The 12,706-nt window shown below is 47.8% G+C and overlaps 6 protein-coding genes and 1 non-coding gene across 7 annotated transcripts; 4 read left to right on the forward strand and 3 right to left on the reverse strand.

The window, feature by feature from the left end:
* Window positions 1–487: 487 nt before the first annotated feature.
* On the forward strand, window positions 488–1,563 carry E1B28_000080 (uncharacterized protein; the record flags this gene model as incomplete). The annotated part of the gene is made up of 3 exons (XM_043145880.1): window positions 488–904; window positions 983–1,370; window positions 1,434–1,563. The coding sequence occupies exons 1-3, from the start codon at window positions 553–555 to the stop codon at window positions 1,561–1,563; spliced, it is 870 nt and encodes a 289-aa protein (XP_043014579.1). The 5' UTR covers window positions 488–552.
* Window positions 1,564–2,100: 537 nt separating this feature from the next.
* Window positions 2,101–3,195, forward strand: E1B28_000081 (uncharacterized protein; the record flags this gene model as incomplete). The annotated part of the gene is made up of 4 exons (XM_043145881.1): window positions 2,101–2,174; window positions 2,207–2,321; window positions 2,370–2,622; window positions 2,678–3,195. 4 exons carry the CDS (start codon window positions 2,101–2,103, stop codon window positions 3,193–3,195), a joined length of 960 nt encoding a protein of 319 aa, XP_043014580.1.
* A 137-nt stretch (window positions 3,196–3,332) lies between these two features.
* Window positions 3,333–4,037, forward strand: E1B28_000082 (uncharacterized protein; the record flags this gene model as incomplete). The annotated part of the gene is made up of 1 exon (XM_043145882.1): window positions 3,333–4,037. The coding sequence occupies one exon, from the start codon at window positions 3,333–3,335 to the stop codon at window positions 4,035–4,037; it is 705 nt and encodes a 234-aa protein (XP_043014581.1).
* Window positions 4,038–5,063: 1,026 nt separating this feature from the next.
* On the reverse strand, window positions 5,064–7,248 carry E1B28_000083 (uncharacterized protein). Its single transcript, XM_043145883.1, has 8 exons — window positions 6,917–7,248; window positions 6,838–6,852; window positions 6,469–6,770; window positions 5,709–6,368; window positions 5,619–5,657; window positions 5,462–5,562; window positions 5,287–5,408; window positions 5,064–5,222 (listed from the first exon to the last, which is right to left on the reverse strand). Exons 1-7 carry the CDS (start codon window positions 7,239–7,241, stop codon window positions 5,309–5,311), a joined length of 1,542 nt encoding a protein of 513 aa, XP_043014582.1. The 5' UTR covers window positions 7,242–7,248; the 3' UTR covers window positions 5,064–5,222; window positions 5,287–5,308.
* Window positions 7,249–7,912: 664 nt separating this feature from the next.
* E1B28_000084 (uncharacterized protein) lies at window positions 7,913–10,316 on the reverse strand. The gene is made up of 4 exons (XM_043145884.1): window positions 10,075–10,316; window positions 9,780–10,026; window positions 9,222–9,724; window positions 7,913–9,159 (listed from the first exon to the last, which is right to left on the reverse strand). The coding sequence occupies exons 1-4, from the start codon at window positions 10,300–10,302 to the stop codon at window positions 8,263–8,265; spliced, it is 1,875 nt and encodes a 624-aa protein (XP_043014583.1). The 5' UTR covers window positions 10,303–10,316; the 3' UTR covers window positions 7,913–8,262.
* A 112-nt stretch (window positions 10,317–10,428) lies between these two features.
* On the reverse strand, window positions 10,429–10,528 carry E1B28_000085. The gene has a single exon. It is a non-coding gene; the product is annotated as a tRNA-Gln (tRNA).
* A 59-nt stretch (window positions 10,529–10,587) lies between these two features.
* On the forward strand, window positions 10,588–11,847 carry SNX3 (Sorting nexin-3). The gene is made up of 4 exons (XM_043145885.1): window positions 10,588–10,774; window positions 10,840–10,950; window positions 11,126–11,347; window positions 11,402–11,847. The coding sequence occupies exons 1-4, from the start codon at window positions 10,709–10,711 to the stop codon at window positions 11,465–11,467; spliced, it is 465 nt and encodes a 154-aa protein (XP_043014584.1). The 5' UTR covers window positions 10,588–10,708; the 3' UTR covers window positions 11,468–11,847.
* Window positions 11,848–12,706: the final 859 nt, after the last annotated feature.

Here is a 12,706-nt window from a genome sequence, read left to right on the forward strand (position 1 = left end):
TTGGATCCCCAAACCTCTCAAAAAATGCTACCAAGTGAAGACGGTCAAATTCCGCAGCGTGCAGCATCTTTCGGTCCCCCGAGGGTATGCTAGAATTTCTTATTTTTTTTTTCTTTCTTTAAATGGATTAATTGTATACTCTTATTGTGTAAAGCCTCCCGTCTTTGGAGAACGAAGGACGCAAAATTTACACCCCGGAACTGGAGTGTTCTAGTGTCAATTGACTCAACGGACCCCACAAGCAATACTTACTGCTTAGAGTTGTCTTGCAAAGCCGGACTCTCCCGCTCTGGTCTCTCAAAAGGCTGAATGGGCTACTCAGGAATTTTCCAAACTCCGGGACGCTGTGCAATACTTACTACTTTCAAGTTTTAGGGCCTCTTAGCGTCTATCCCGCAGCTGCTAGTCGCCTCCCATCACTATCCTACCTGCACTTATTTAAACAGCAGGTGTCTAAGCTTGGATTTAACTCCCACAACTGCTTAACCTTCTCATCGTCCCCTGCCTTCTCACCTCATATTCAAAGCTTATAGTTCCACCCGATTCCTTGAAATGGGTATCACAGGGGCCGTCAACCAAACCGTCTCTGCCGAAACGCTCTTCTTCCCTCCGGCGGGAACGACCGACGGAACGAACCCCCATCGATACTTATACCCCCCACCACCAGGAAAAGGGTACACCAATTACACGAACGTCAAACAGCGATTGCAAATCGAAAACATCCGTGGGAAAGAGGGAAAATATACCCTCGACGAGGCTGGATTCCAGTACATCCGGGAGACACTCAAGTATCAGGGTTTTGACAAGGACGATCAGGAAGATGTAAAGAAGGAGTATTACCCCGAGGTGATTGATATAATCAAGAAGACGACTGGAGCGTCGGAAGTTATTATTTTCGATCATAGTCAGTACCTTCTTCCTTAGTTTTCTTTTTTGTTTCTATCGTTCCTCAAACCCCATCCCATTCTTCAACTTTTCACAGAAATCCGCCGCCACATCCCTGGTAAATCCAGATTTGAAGACCCTGTGAAACGAGGTGTGGTACCTATCGTTCATGCCGACGAAACGCCCGTTTCTTCAGTCTGCCACGTCCACCGAAATACCTCTTCCAAAGAAGAAGCCGAAGGTCTCCTCAACAAACCCCGATTCCAAATCATCAATATCTGGAGACCCATCACTCACCCCGCGTTCGATCACCCACTTGCGGTGTGTGATTACCGAAGCGTGGATTTGGAGAAAGACTTGGTGTTGATGGATTTAAAGGTTTCGGATTCTGTTACGGACGAGACGTATGAGATGAGGTTTAATCCGAAGCAGGAGTGGAAATATCTGAGGGGTATGAGGACGGATGAGGTTCTTTTGATGAAGTGGTGAGTGGAGTTTTTGATTCGTTCTTTACCTTTCGAGTATTCACAAGTCTCGATTTTTGTCAGCCATGATTCGATTCAAGATGGGAGTGTGGCGACGTTGGTCCCACATGCTGCGTTCTCTGACCCGTCGACTCCTCCGGGAAGTCCGTTCAGAGAGTCGATCGAGGTCCGGGCTTTGGTTTTTTACGATTAAATGATTAGATGGAATGCGATTTTGGACGTGGTTTTAATTGTCATTCCCACCCTGCCCCCAAACTGATATCGCTATGACCTCTGTCGGCGAACAACCTTACTTAAATTGTCGTCGCTTTAAGTCTGTGCTGATTAGATCGTTTGTATGAGTAAATACTAAGACAAACTTGTCGGGATTCTCTTCTTTTTCACTTTTTCACTTTTTCTTTTATATGTACATAGCACATAGGCAGTAATTTTGTTCAACCAACTGCCGAAATTATGCGGATTTATAGAAATTGACCTGAATTCAACTCTTGTAGAACTCATAAGTACAAAGAGGCTAATAGATCTGTAGGATAAGATATAAGTGAGTGAATAGATCAACTTGAATAGTAAAAAGTACTCACCCTCATATGGCATGTACGTCGCGATTATCATGCTGTTATCAGTGATTATCTGTAATTAGACTGGGGTAAATTAAAGCAAACCTTAATTTATACGGTTTGGTAATGGTGACTGTGACTAATATAACCACTATTCTTGTCTCCACACCACCATGAACAACGTCCACAAATTCGTCTTGTATATCTTTTACATCAAGCCATCGACAGCCAAAAATGCCTCAGTCGCGTTAGTTTCGTTAACTGACCATTTCGTTAAAGTATCTCTCGACCAACCAGTCGACCAATTACTGGCCCTCGCCAGGGAGAGGGTGCGGGAGGAGGGGTTATGATACTCTCGAAGGTCACAAAGTCATCGGGGGGGTCTGTATATTGTGTCAGTGTGTTGTCAATCGTTGGAAAAAATATACTCAAACCACTATAGCCTCACGGAGCCGGCATGCCTTTCTTGGGAAAAGTTTACGCGGACCTTGCGCAACAGCCTTTGGAAGATTACGCGGAGCGATTTCATCTAGATTCCACTATTCAGGAAGCTCTTTGTCCCGGACAAGATACGCCTCCCCGAAAACCCCTGCTTGTTGTTTTACGTCTGTCTGCTGTACCTTCTGGCCCTCAAGGCCTCAAGCGTCAACGCTCTCCTAGCATGGAAGACGAGGATGTTATGCCATTCACAAAAAGTGCGTTCTCTCTCACTGCCTTTACCAACGTTTCTTAGCAGCCAGCTTTCATCAGACTGGAGGAAATTCAAAATTCACGCCCTGAAAGGGAAAATGCCCTCCAACGCCGCGAGATCAAGCGACTATGCCGTGAATCAGTCTTCCCCTGACGGTGCCCTTCTAGACGGACGTTTCGTCTCCCAATCTCCAGTCGATACGACCGCCCCTCCCATCGAGCTCTATCATCGCGCGTTTGCCCAGTTCACTGCTCTTACTCGGGACCCGGCCTTCCAGTTCCCTGACGACGATGACATCCTCAGTAACACAGCCGCATTAATACGAAGTTGTTCCAACATCGAGAGGTACGAAGGACCGAGGAACACGAAGATCCGCTCGATCCTTGGGCGAATCCTTCATCTCCCATTTGACCATGTCGAAAATGACGACAGATCCGCCGCTGACTACACATCCTCACACGGAACACCGTTGGAATCTGTTGCGGCTGCGCGTGTCATTGTAGAAGTAAAAGGAGAATTGGGATCAACGGGTACGGACCCCTCCGTCCAGGCATCGTTCTCTTTCACCAGGTTCTAGTGCCAGCCGCAGGTAAGCAACGCTCTTTACGATTGTCGTTACGCGACTCTTTTTGTTCATGACCTTCCCTAGCGAGATCCCATCACTGATCACTCCAACTGTCCGACGTTCATCGTCGGGATTGCAGGTCCATCATCATGGGGGGTGTTCTGACAACTCGACCCGTCATCCAACGGTTATCCGACTACATGTGGCTGGGGAACAGTCGCGTGCTGGATGAGAACCAGGTGAAAAGGGTTGCTCGCAACCTTTACGCTCTTCGAATGGCCACAAAAACCCTTGAGGAGTACTGGGACTCTTTCGTAAGGCCCTGTCATGTTAAAGGATGCGAACACCCTCGCTTCTTCCCATCCTTCGACAGCTTCATTGATATCCATACCAACGAGACCGTCGATTTTGTCTATGTGAAAGCATTGCAGGAGGAGCCTTCTTGCGTCACGTTCCTCGCCAAGAAGCCTGCTGTCAACGAGGACTCAGGAGACGAAGATCACATCGTTATCAAGTTTGTCCGTCGCTACAGCAAGAAAACACATGTCATGATGGGCGAGCAAGGATTTGCACCCAAGTTACTCGGGTATCGCCCATTGAGAGAAGAAGATCCCGGATACGACGATTTGGTCCTATTAGCCATGGAGTATGTTGAGGGCGAGACACTCTTCGATCGGTATAGGGGTGATGTGCTTCCTAAGCGAGTCAAACAAGGTGTTCAAGATGCCCTTCAAGCCCTTAACGATGCTGGTTATATTTTCGCGGACCTTCGAAGGCCGAACCTGATTGTCCGAGAAAGTGATGGGAAGGTTCAGTTGATTTTGATTGGGTCTGTCGGACGGGTGAGGGGATAAGGTATCCGTTTCATTTGTCTCGTGATGTTACGAAACGATCAGGGGCAAGGGACAATGATGTTATTACTTTGGAACATCAGGAGAAGAGGTTCCAGAGGCTGTGAACGAGGGTTGTGGTGGGAATGGTTATGTTGTTTCCTTTCACTTGTTGTCTTGTCGCTGGACTTGTAATCGTTTTGTTTTCTGATACCATCCTGTACATTACCACAAACTTCTCACATGTTTACAGACATCTGTGGTGCGCTATGTTGACGCACAAGATGTGACGAAGGACCGATTATTATGTAAGTAGAAGAACGATACTGTTGAGGTTTCGGAGGTGACGACTCGGAGGTTTCTGTCGTGTCATTGCTGGAACGGTGCCGGCTGAAGCACAAACGTTTTGCTATAACTACTTTGTAGCTTTATTCCCCAGGAAAAGAATTGATTGGATTTTAACCGCCACCGTTGTCCTACGAGTTAAGAAGCTCGATCTTCATGTTCGACCGACTCGGAGCCCCAAAACACCAGAATGGGATCCGGATACGCTTGACAATCTTCGACTCCCCTGGTATATTCTGGGTACAAACATGATTCATGAAAGGCGGACCAAACCCACCCAAGCAGCCTCAGAGATAAAGGATCGTCAACGACCAGTGCCAGTGGTTGACCGCGGCCATGCACTGTGCCATCTTCGTGGAGCTCTATGATCTACAGCCCTGTTCAGTGTTCAGGTATGTATCCAACTAACCGAGCGCATTTCAAAGTCTGAGATGTTCGTGAATGCCCGTCCGGTAAGTATAGTATAGGTTCGTGTGCAGTGGTTGGTATCCTACTAACAAGAAATGAACGTCAATTGACTGGGAAGTTGGTAGGACCTGGATATTGCAGAAAGGTGGATGCCAGTGGTTAACTCACATTCTAAACGCTCTATCGTCTTCGCTTTGTGGCCACTGGTCTTGCTCCATTCCCCTTCAGCCTTTGTAAACTTAGTCATCGCGTCGAGGCTCCCGTCTGCCCATGGTTTACCACCGAGGTTATCTGAGAGCCAGTTTGATGTACCACCCACTTCAAGGGAGAGGGTCGAAATCTGGAGGGTTGGTAAGACGCATGGGACACTCCAAGCAGAGGTGCAAGTAACGCCAGCGGTGCACGGCTTCCAGAGTGGCCGGTTGTGGGACCATTGCACAGGTCACATAATACATTCTGAAATTTCCCTTCAAGAGGGTCGACCTTTAGAGGAGGGAGTCCTCACAAAACGCTTCCTAACCTTACTATAACTTTACTAAGCACTACTTGTTCCACGTCAAGTAAGTCTCAGGTATCCAATGTGGTTTATCCCATGTCTTCCCCTCCATATCAGAGAGGATCATCGAGGCTACGATCTCCCCGCTAGAAAGAAGTTCAGATACGGAGATAGACACGGAATAAAGACCAAGGCGTACCATGCAACAGCTCTAGGCATCCCATGTCCCGTATACCCAGCAGCAACGTATTGACGAGGAACTCTAATTTTCTCGGAACCTGGGTTTAACACGGGACCCACCTATGTAACGAAAACATCAACAACAGTTTCGTACAATGATAAGAAATCCTGCGTACGAAAGGATCCCCGGTCCTCGTATATCCCATGATCCCAGTCTAGAGAATCATCCGGTCAGCTACACTAGTTAAGAGCAGTAATAAACGAACCCATTCTTTCTCGACGACTCCCACCCCACTCCCTACAAACACACTACCCAAAAACTTTCTCAATCCTTCTCCAACCTCAGGATTACGCTCCGAATCATCCGACACGTACGCCTCGTATCCTTTCGCCATCTCTCTTGCTCCTCCAAGAATAATCAACGGAAACGGAGGAGGTGTACCCGGGGGTGTTTGTGTACTGGTACGCATACGCAACGACTCGGAATTTGGGATGTGAGGTCTCGGTCTTGGAAACCAATACTCGAATCCTTCATTCCCATCCCACGATAACTTTTTCATCTCTCCATCTTTCTCTGTTCCCCTCCCGAGGTTGTGACGGATGGCGATTACCTGACCTCTCGTAGGAATGATCCCATTCGGTCCGTACAGGGAGGGAAGCAGATATGATGCATAGGCGTTGGTGGCATGGAGGATGTAGTTTGCTTTGATAAGGCCGCGGGGTGTGTGCAGAGTGTGCTGGTGTGAGCTGTCTGTGCCATCCGAGGTTATCGAGGTAACGGGTGTTGAAGTGTGGAGGTACAACTCGATAGAGTTATTGGATTCATCTGCGAGCTTTTTGCTAGCGTTGAAGAGGGCTGTTACCAGTTTCGAAGGCCAGAGGTTGTAGCCTCGGATTTTGAGGCCAGGGTAAGGAGCTCCATAGCGCTGTAAGGAAGGTATCAGTACAGTAAGGCTCATCGTTTCGAAAAGTAGGATAACACCATCAACTTGAAGAAAAAAGAAAACCAGAAAAAAAGGGCCTCACCCGTTCGACAACCGGCTCTTCGACCCATTCAATGTTCTCAAGCTTCATTCCAGCCTTTAAGGCTTCATCGTAATCCACCTTTACACTCTTCTCTTCTTCTTGCGTGAATAACAACATCATGTGGCCGCCTTCTACCAAATCGATTTCGGACGCGATCCCCGAGCTTTGGATAAAATCGAGGATATTATTCGTGCATCGCGTTTCGAAATCAAACGCTTTGATAGCTTCAGATGTTCCGTGCACCGACTGAACATGAGAGAAGCCCAAGAAAGGGTTTGGGAGGAGGTGCCCTCCGTTCCGACCTGAAGAGAGGAATGTAGGTCAGCTTATTTGTTATCGTGGTGAGTGGTTCGAAGCTCAAGCGCTCACCGGTGGCACCAGAACCTACCAATAAAAAAACCACTATCAGAAACCGTGGACTCTTTCTCCTCGTGAAAAAAAGACTCACAGAAATCTCGAGCTTCGAGTACCATCACTTTGACCTTCTCTTTCCCCTTTGTCTCCTTGATCTCGTGCAAACCCTTCAAGAGATACCACAAAGCCGAAATCCCAGAAATCCCAGATCCGATGATACAGATATCCACTTCATCGCTGCCCAATGCTCCGGTGCTGCCTTCTTTCAACAGTGGGTTATCTTCTGGGGTCAACCAGAAAGACTCTGTGGGGTTCAGAACCGGAAGAGATGGACCTGGAGTACCTGGCGGTGGAGGATGGCTGAGAACATCGAGAAACGACGCGAATCGATTGAGTGGCACGGAGATGGTGGGTGTCATTTTTTAGTTGCCGGCGGCCGGCGTGCTCTGGAGGTAAATCGCCGAGGTGCCCGAGTCCTCGGACAAGAGGTCCGAAAGTTATTTTATGGTTTTTGAAGGTTCTTCGGGGGTTTTATACCGTCCTACTAGAAGTGAAAGGAAAGTCTGATTCATTTCAATTGCTGCGGACAACTGCGGAATTCAGCGGCAATCTTCAATGACCGAGATCGAATATGAAGTTCAACGGTATGAAGTAACGGCGGGAACACGACTCCACGACTCCTCTGTTGGTACTAACCTTGAATAGGGCCACTAACTGCCGCGGAATAACCACAGATACCGTATCTTACCTTTACTAGGTTTCCGGAGAGTGAGACGCTGAAGGGGGAGCTGGCGGCGCGGAAAGAGTCGGTGGTTTGGAAAGAGGCTTATAAAGGGTGGTTGAGGAGTACTATGTTGTGGTGGAGGAACGTGGACGGGTGAAGATTCAAGAAGGGTATGAAAGTATTATTGACGGAGTAGATGATGAAATGAAATGCATGGTGGTACTCATACTTTACTGGATAGACTGAACGTTAGGAAGACATTCGAGGGAAATCTGTTGCCCGATCATCAGCTCCACAACAAATGAAGGTCAAAAACTGCCGACAGGTGTGTTCTGGTATAAACTAAGAGAGATGATGTACACAGTACGTATGATGGGATTAGCGAGCATTTCTGAGAATAAGCGTGTATACCATACAGTTCGTAGAAAAGGGTGTAATAAATTATTATAAGATAAGGATAAGAATAGAAGAATATACGCTCCATCGCGTCGATGTTAGACACAACTGAGGGAGTTACTATATTCAGTCGAAACAGCCAAGAGAAGCCTCCAAATATAACAGATCGATCCTTGTCTTTTGCAATCCCTCTATCAATCTCCACAGAGGCGAGACGAGACTGCGATGATCCTACAGCTGCAGTCCCGACAGCCCCGTGCGAGAAGCATGTTGTCGCTATACAGATTCCGGGAAGGGACGCAGCACAAGCGTTCAAACGTTCACAGCTTCTCGAACATTCTCTCCTGATGTTCCAAAGTAATAACATCGTTATCCTTTGCCCCCGACCTTGTCCTAACATCTCGAGACAAATGAAACGGATACCTCATCCCCTCACCCGCCCGACAGACCCAATCAAAATCAATCAACTGAACCTTCCCATCACGTTCTCGGACAATCAGGTTCGGCCTTCGAAGGTCCGCGAAAATATAACCAGCACCATTAAGGACTTGAAGGGCCTCTTCAACACCTTGTTTGACTCGCTTAGGAAGCACACCACCCCTGTACAGATCAAAGAGTGTCTCGCCCTCAACATACTCCGTAGCTAATAGCGCCAAATCGTCGTATCCGGGATCTTCTTCTCTCAATGGGCGATACCCGAGTAACTTGGGTGCAAATCCTCGCTCGCCCATCATGAGATGTGCGTCCTGGTTGTAGCGGCGGACAAACTTGATAACGATGGGACCGTTACCATTGTCTTTGTCGGGGGCTGAGCCCTCAGCAGGAAGCTTCTTGGCGAGGAACGTGACGCAAGAGGGCGCCTCCTCCAATGGCTTCACATAGGCAAACTTGACGTTCTCGAGGGTATGGACATCAATGAAGCTGTCAAAGGAGGGGGAGAAACGAGGGTGTTCACATCCTTTAACACGGCGCGGCCGTACAAAAGACTCCCAGTACTTCGCAAGGGTTTTTGTGGCCATTCGAAGAGCGTAAAGGTTGCGAGCAACCCTTTTCACCTGGTTCTCATCCAGCACGCGACTGTTCCCCAGCCACATGTAGTCAGATAACCGTTGGATGACGGGTCGAATTGTCAGAACAGCCCCCATAATGACCAACCACGGACCTGCAATCCCGACGATAAACGTCGGACAGTTGCACTGATCAGTGATGGGATCTCGCTGGGGACGGGCATGAACAAAAAAGAGTCGCGCAATGACAATCGTAAAAGAGCTTTGCTTACCTGCGGCTGGCAGTAGAACCTGGTGAAAGAGAACGATGCCTGGACGGAGGGGTCCGTATCCGTTGATCCCAATTCTCCTTCTATTTCTGCAATGACAAGCGCAGCCGTGACAAATTCCGACGATGTTTTGCATGGGGCTATGTAGCCAGCGGCGGATACGTCATCGTTTAGGACGTCGAATGAGAGCCCAAGGATTCGTCCAAGGATCTCGCGGATGTTCGAGTTCCTCAGTCCTTTGTACGTCTCGATTTCAGAACAACTTCGTATTAATGCGGCCGTGTTACTGAGGATGTCGTCGTCGTCAGGCAACTGGAAGGCTGGGTCCCGAGCAAGAGCAGTGAACTGGGCAAACGCGCGATGATAGAGCTCGATGGGAGGGGCGGTCGTCTCGACTGGAGATCGGGAAACGAAACGTCCGTCTAGAAGGGCAACATCAGGGGAAGACTGATTCTCAGCATAGTCGCTTGATGGCATCTTCCCTTTCGTTTTGTGACCCCTAAAGTCTGACGAGAGCTGGCTGCTGAGAAATGTCGGTAAACGGAGTAAGAGAGAACGCACTTTTTGTTAACGGCATAACAACGTCGTCATCCAGGCTGGGAGCGCGTTGACGCTTGAGGCCTTGAGGTATAGGAGACAAACGAAAAACAATAAGCAGGGGTTTTCGGGGAGGCTTATCTTGTTCGTCCGGACAAAGAGATTCCTGAATAGTGAAATTTAGATGAAATTGCTCGGCGTAATCTTCCAAAGGCTGTTGCTTAAGGTCCGCGTAAACTTTTTCCAAGAAAGGCACGCCGGGTCCGCGAGGCTATAGTGGTTTTAGTTTACTTTTCACGACGAATGACAAGAGACTGACACAATATACAGATCCTCCGATAATTCTGCGACCTTCGAGAGTATCATAACCCCGCTCCCGTGCCCTCTCCTCGGCGAGGTCCACCAATTCTTGTACCATTTGGTCAAGGGATGCTTTAACAGCACAGTCGGTCAACGGAATTAACTCGACTGAGGCATTGTCGACTGTCGATGGCTTGATGTAGAAGACATACAGGAGGTGGTGGTGGACGTTGTTCATGGTGTTCATGGTGTTAGTCACAGACACCATTGTCACACTGGTAGAAGAAACAGGTTCCATCCGAGCACATCTAATCTTACAAGCGGGGATCCCGCTCTACTTATCACGGCGAAAAACGTTAGACAACCTGCTCAAAGGTGCTACCAGGGTTCGAACCTGGGTTTCGGGAAATCAATGTTCTGACGGATCATCCAGTCATCAAAATCCCGAGTGATGACCACTACACTATAGCACCGTTTGCCTCGTTTGCCCAATGCAAGAATATAATCACACAGTGTGACCGCCCAAGTTCCTCCGTCATCTGTCGTCGAGGTCACAGCACCGCCTCGCCCCATCGCCTCATTATCCCTCTTCCCAACTTCAGCCAGAGAGCAAAGCGCAGCAAATATAGGTGAACAGACCTCAAAACAAGGAAATGACAACTGTCTCACCATTCGCGCGCGTAAGCGCATTCGACGAAACTATCGGTAGGGAGCAAACTGTAAGTTTACAGTATCCGTATCGTTGATATGAACTACTACTGAGCTTAGCTTCTATTTCTTACAGATCGAAGAAATGTACAGCGTTCCTGAAAGCTTTTTGGAAATCGAAGTCCGAAACCCGCAGACGCATGGGTTTGGAAGGAAGATGTATACGGATTATGAGATCGTGTGCAAGGTCCGTTCTTTCCTTCTTCTTTTGTCCATGTTTTATTCTACGTTTCTGCCTTTCCGGGTCTTATGTCTTACGCTGTCTTGCGTTGGACTTCAATTTTTCCGCTATGGTCCTCTGCCCCATCTCTTTCCACCCGTTGTGCAGCAACTTCTAACCTCTACTTCTCTCCTCCTTTCAGACCAACATACCCGCATTCAAACTTCGCCATTCCTTGGTCCGAAGACGTTACTCCGATTTCGAAGCTTTCCGAGACATCCTTGAACGAGAAAGCACGAGAGTCAATATTCCTCCTCTTCCAGGAAAGGTTTTCACGAACCGGTTTTCGGACGAGGTCATAGAGAGTAGGAGAGAAGGTTTGGAGAGGTTTTTGAGTATTGTTGCTGGGCATCCTTTACTACAGGTGTGTGGTCGCGGAAGTAGCGATAGGTAACGATGTTAATGACTGTTCGCTTAGACGGGGAGTAAAGTTCTATGCGCATTCCTACAAGATCCTGCTTGGGATAAGGCTCAGTGGATTTGAACTTGACGGGAACCCTGTATCAACTTTACGAGCTTAACGCTTTCCACCGTTCCATCATCCACCAGTCGTACCATTCGTCGCCTGGACAACTCATACGTTCTGTATATCTATCCCTACCACACAACCTCTGATTTTGGATTTTCGGGATCTGATACGTATCGCCCCAATTCCTATTCCCATATTCCCCGCCTCCCGCTTTAACCAGGTCCATAACGACCCTATGAAACTTTGCATACCGTGTCTTTAATGCTGTTTTCTTCGTCCTACCTACCTTTTTCTTTTGTTCTTCATTCCTTCGCTTTCTCCGTGTACATAAGTATGAACCATGAAATATCAAGTACTTTAAAGGGTATGGATAAGTATGTGATATTACTCGTGCTCATTGAAACTTGGGGTTAGATTGTTCGCCGGAACGAAAAGAGCGTGGCATCTAGTATCATTACCATCTAAGGATGTAAACCTCCAATAATAATAATAATAATAAGGACTGCAGCATCTAAAATGAAAGCTGGCTGGCCTTTCTGCGATTTTTGCGTGCACGTGATTAATCACTCCCTCTACAAACCTCCACGATTTGCGAGTCTAAAGACATACCATCCGAATACGCGACGCCCTCTGTACAAGCTTCTCGGCTCATGAGGAAGAGATTTCTCTCAAACATGAACTGCCAGATGTCTATGATACTGGAATTTGAAGATGATCAATGAAGGAGCTGTGTCCAAGAAGACGACGAAATCTCCTCGGAACTTGTCCTTCAATGAATAGACGGGCAATCCTCGCCAAAACTTGTAGAAGTTTTAGTACGAGTCCTTACACCTCTCCTGGTTTTCCCCATCCCTCAAACCTCAAACCTCAAACAACATCCGCATCAAAATGGATCAACACTGAACAGACACTGAACAGTACAATGATCGCTGACGCAAAAGTATCATCCCTACCCTGAGCCCTCACAGAACACCATTATCACCTCCTACGCATTATACTGTATTAATCGACTATCTGGGGGAAAATCAGTACGTTCCACGCCAGTGGTGACTCATCGAGCTCCTTCACCGGCTTGTTGTTTGCTCTCGTCTAATGTTCGTGCGTCGAACAAACCTCCCCATGCAAGCTGGCTGCTTTTTTGCCTATATCTGAACACATCAGTTTGTGGCACGAGCTGAGAATCTTCCGCAATGTTTGCAGGACAAATTTTGATCTCAGAAGACCTCCTGCTTCCATAGTTACGTCTGCCATCAA

The sequence above is a fragment of the Marasmius oreades genome, chromosome 1 (genome assembly GCF_018924745.1).
Source record: "Marasmius oreades isolate 03SP1 chromosome 1, whole genome shotgun sequence".
NCBI classification, from domain to species: domain Eukaryota; kingdom Fungi; phylum Basidiomycota; class Agaricomycetes; order Agaricales; family Marasmiaceae; genus Marasmius; species Marasmius oreades.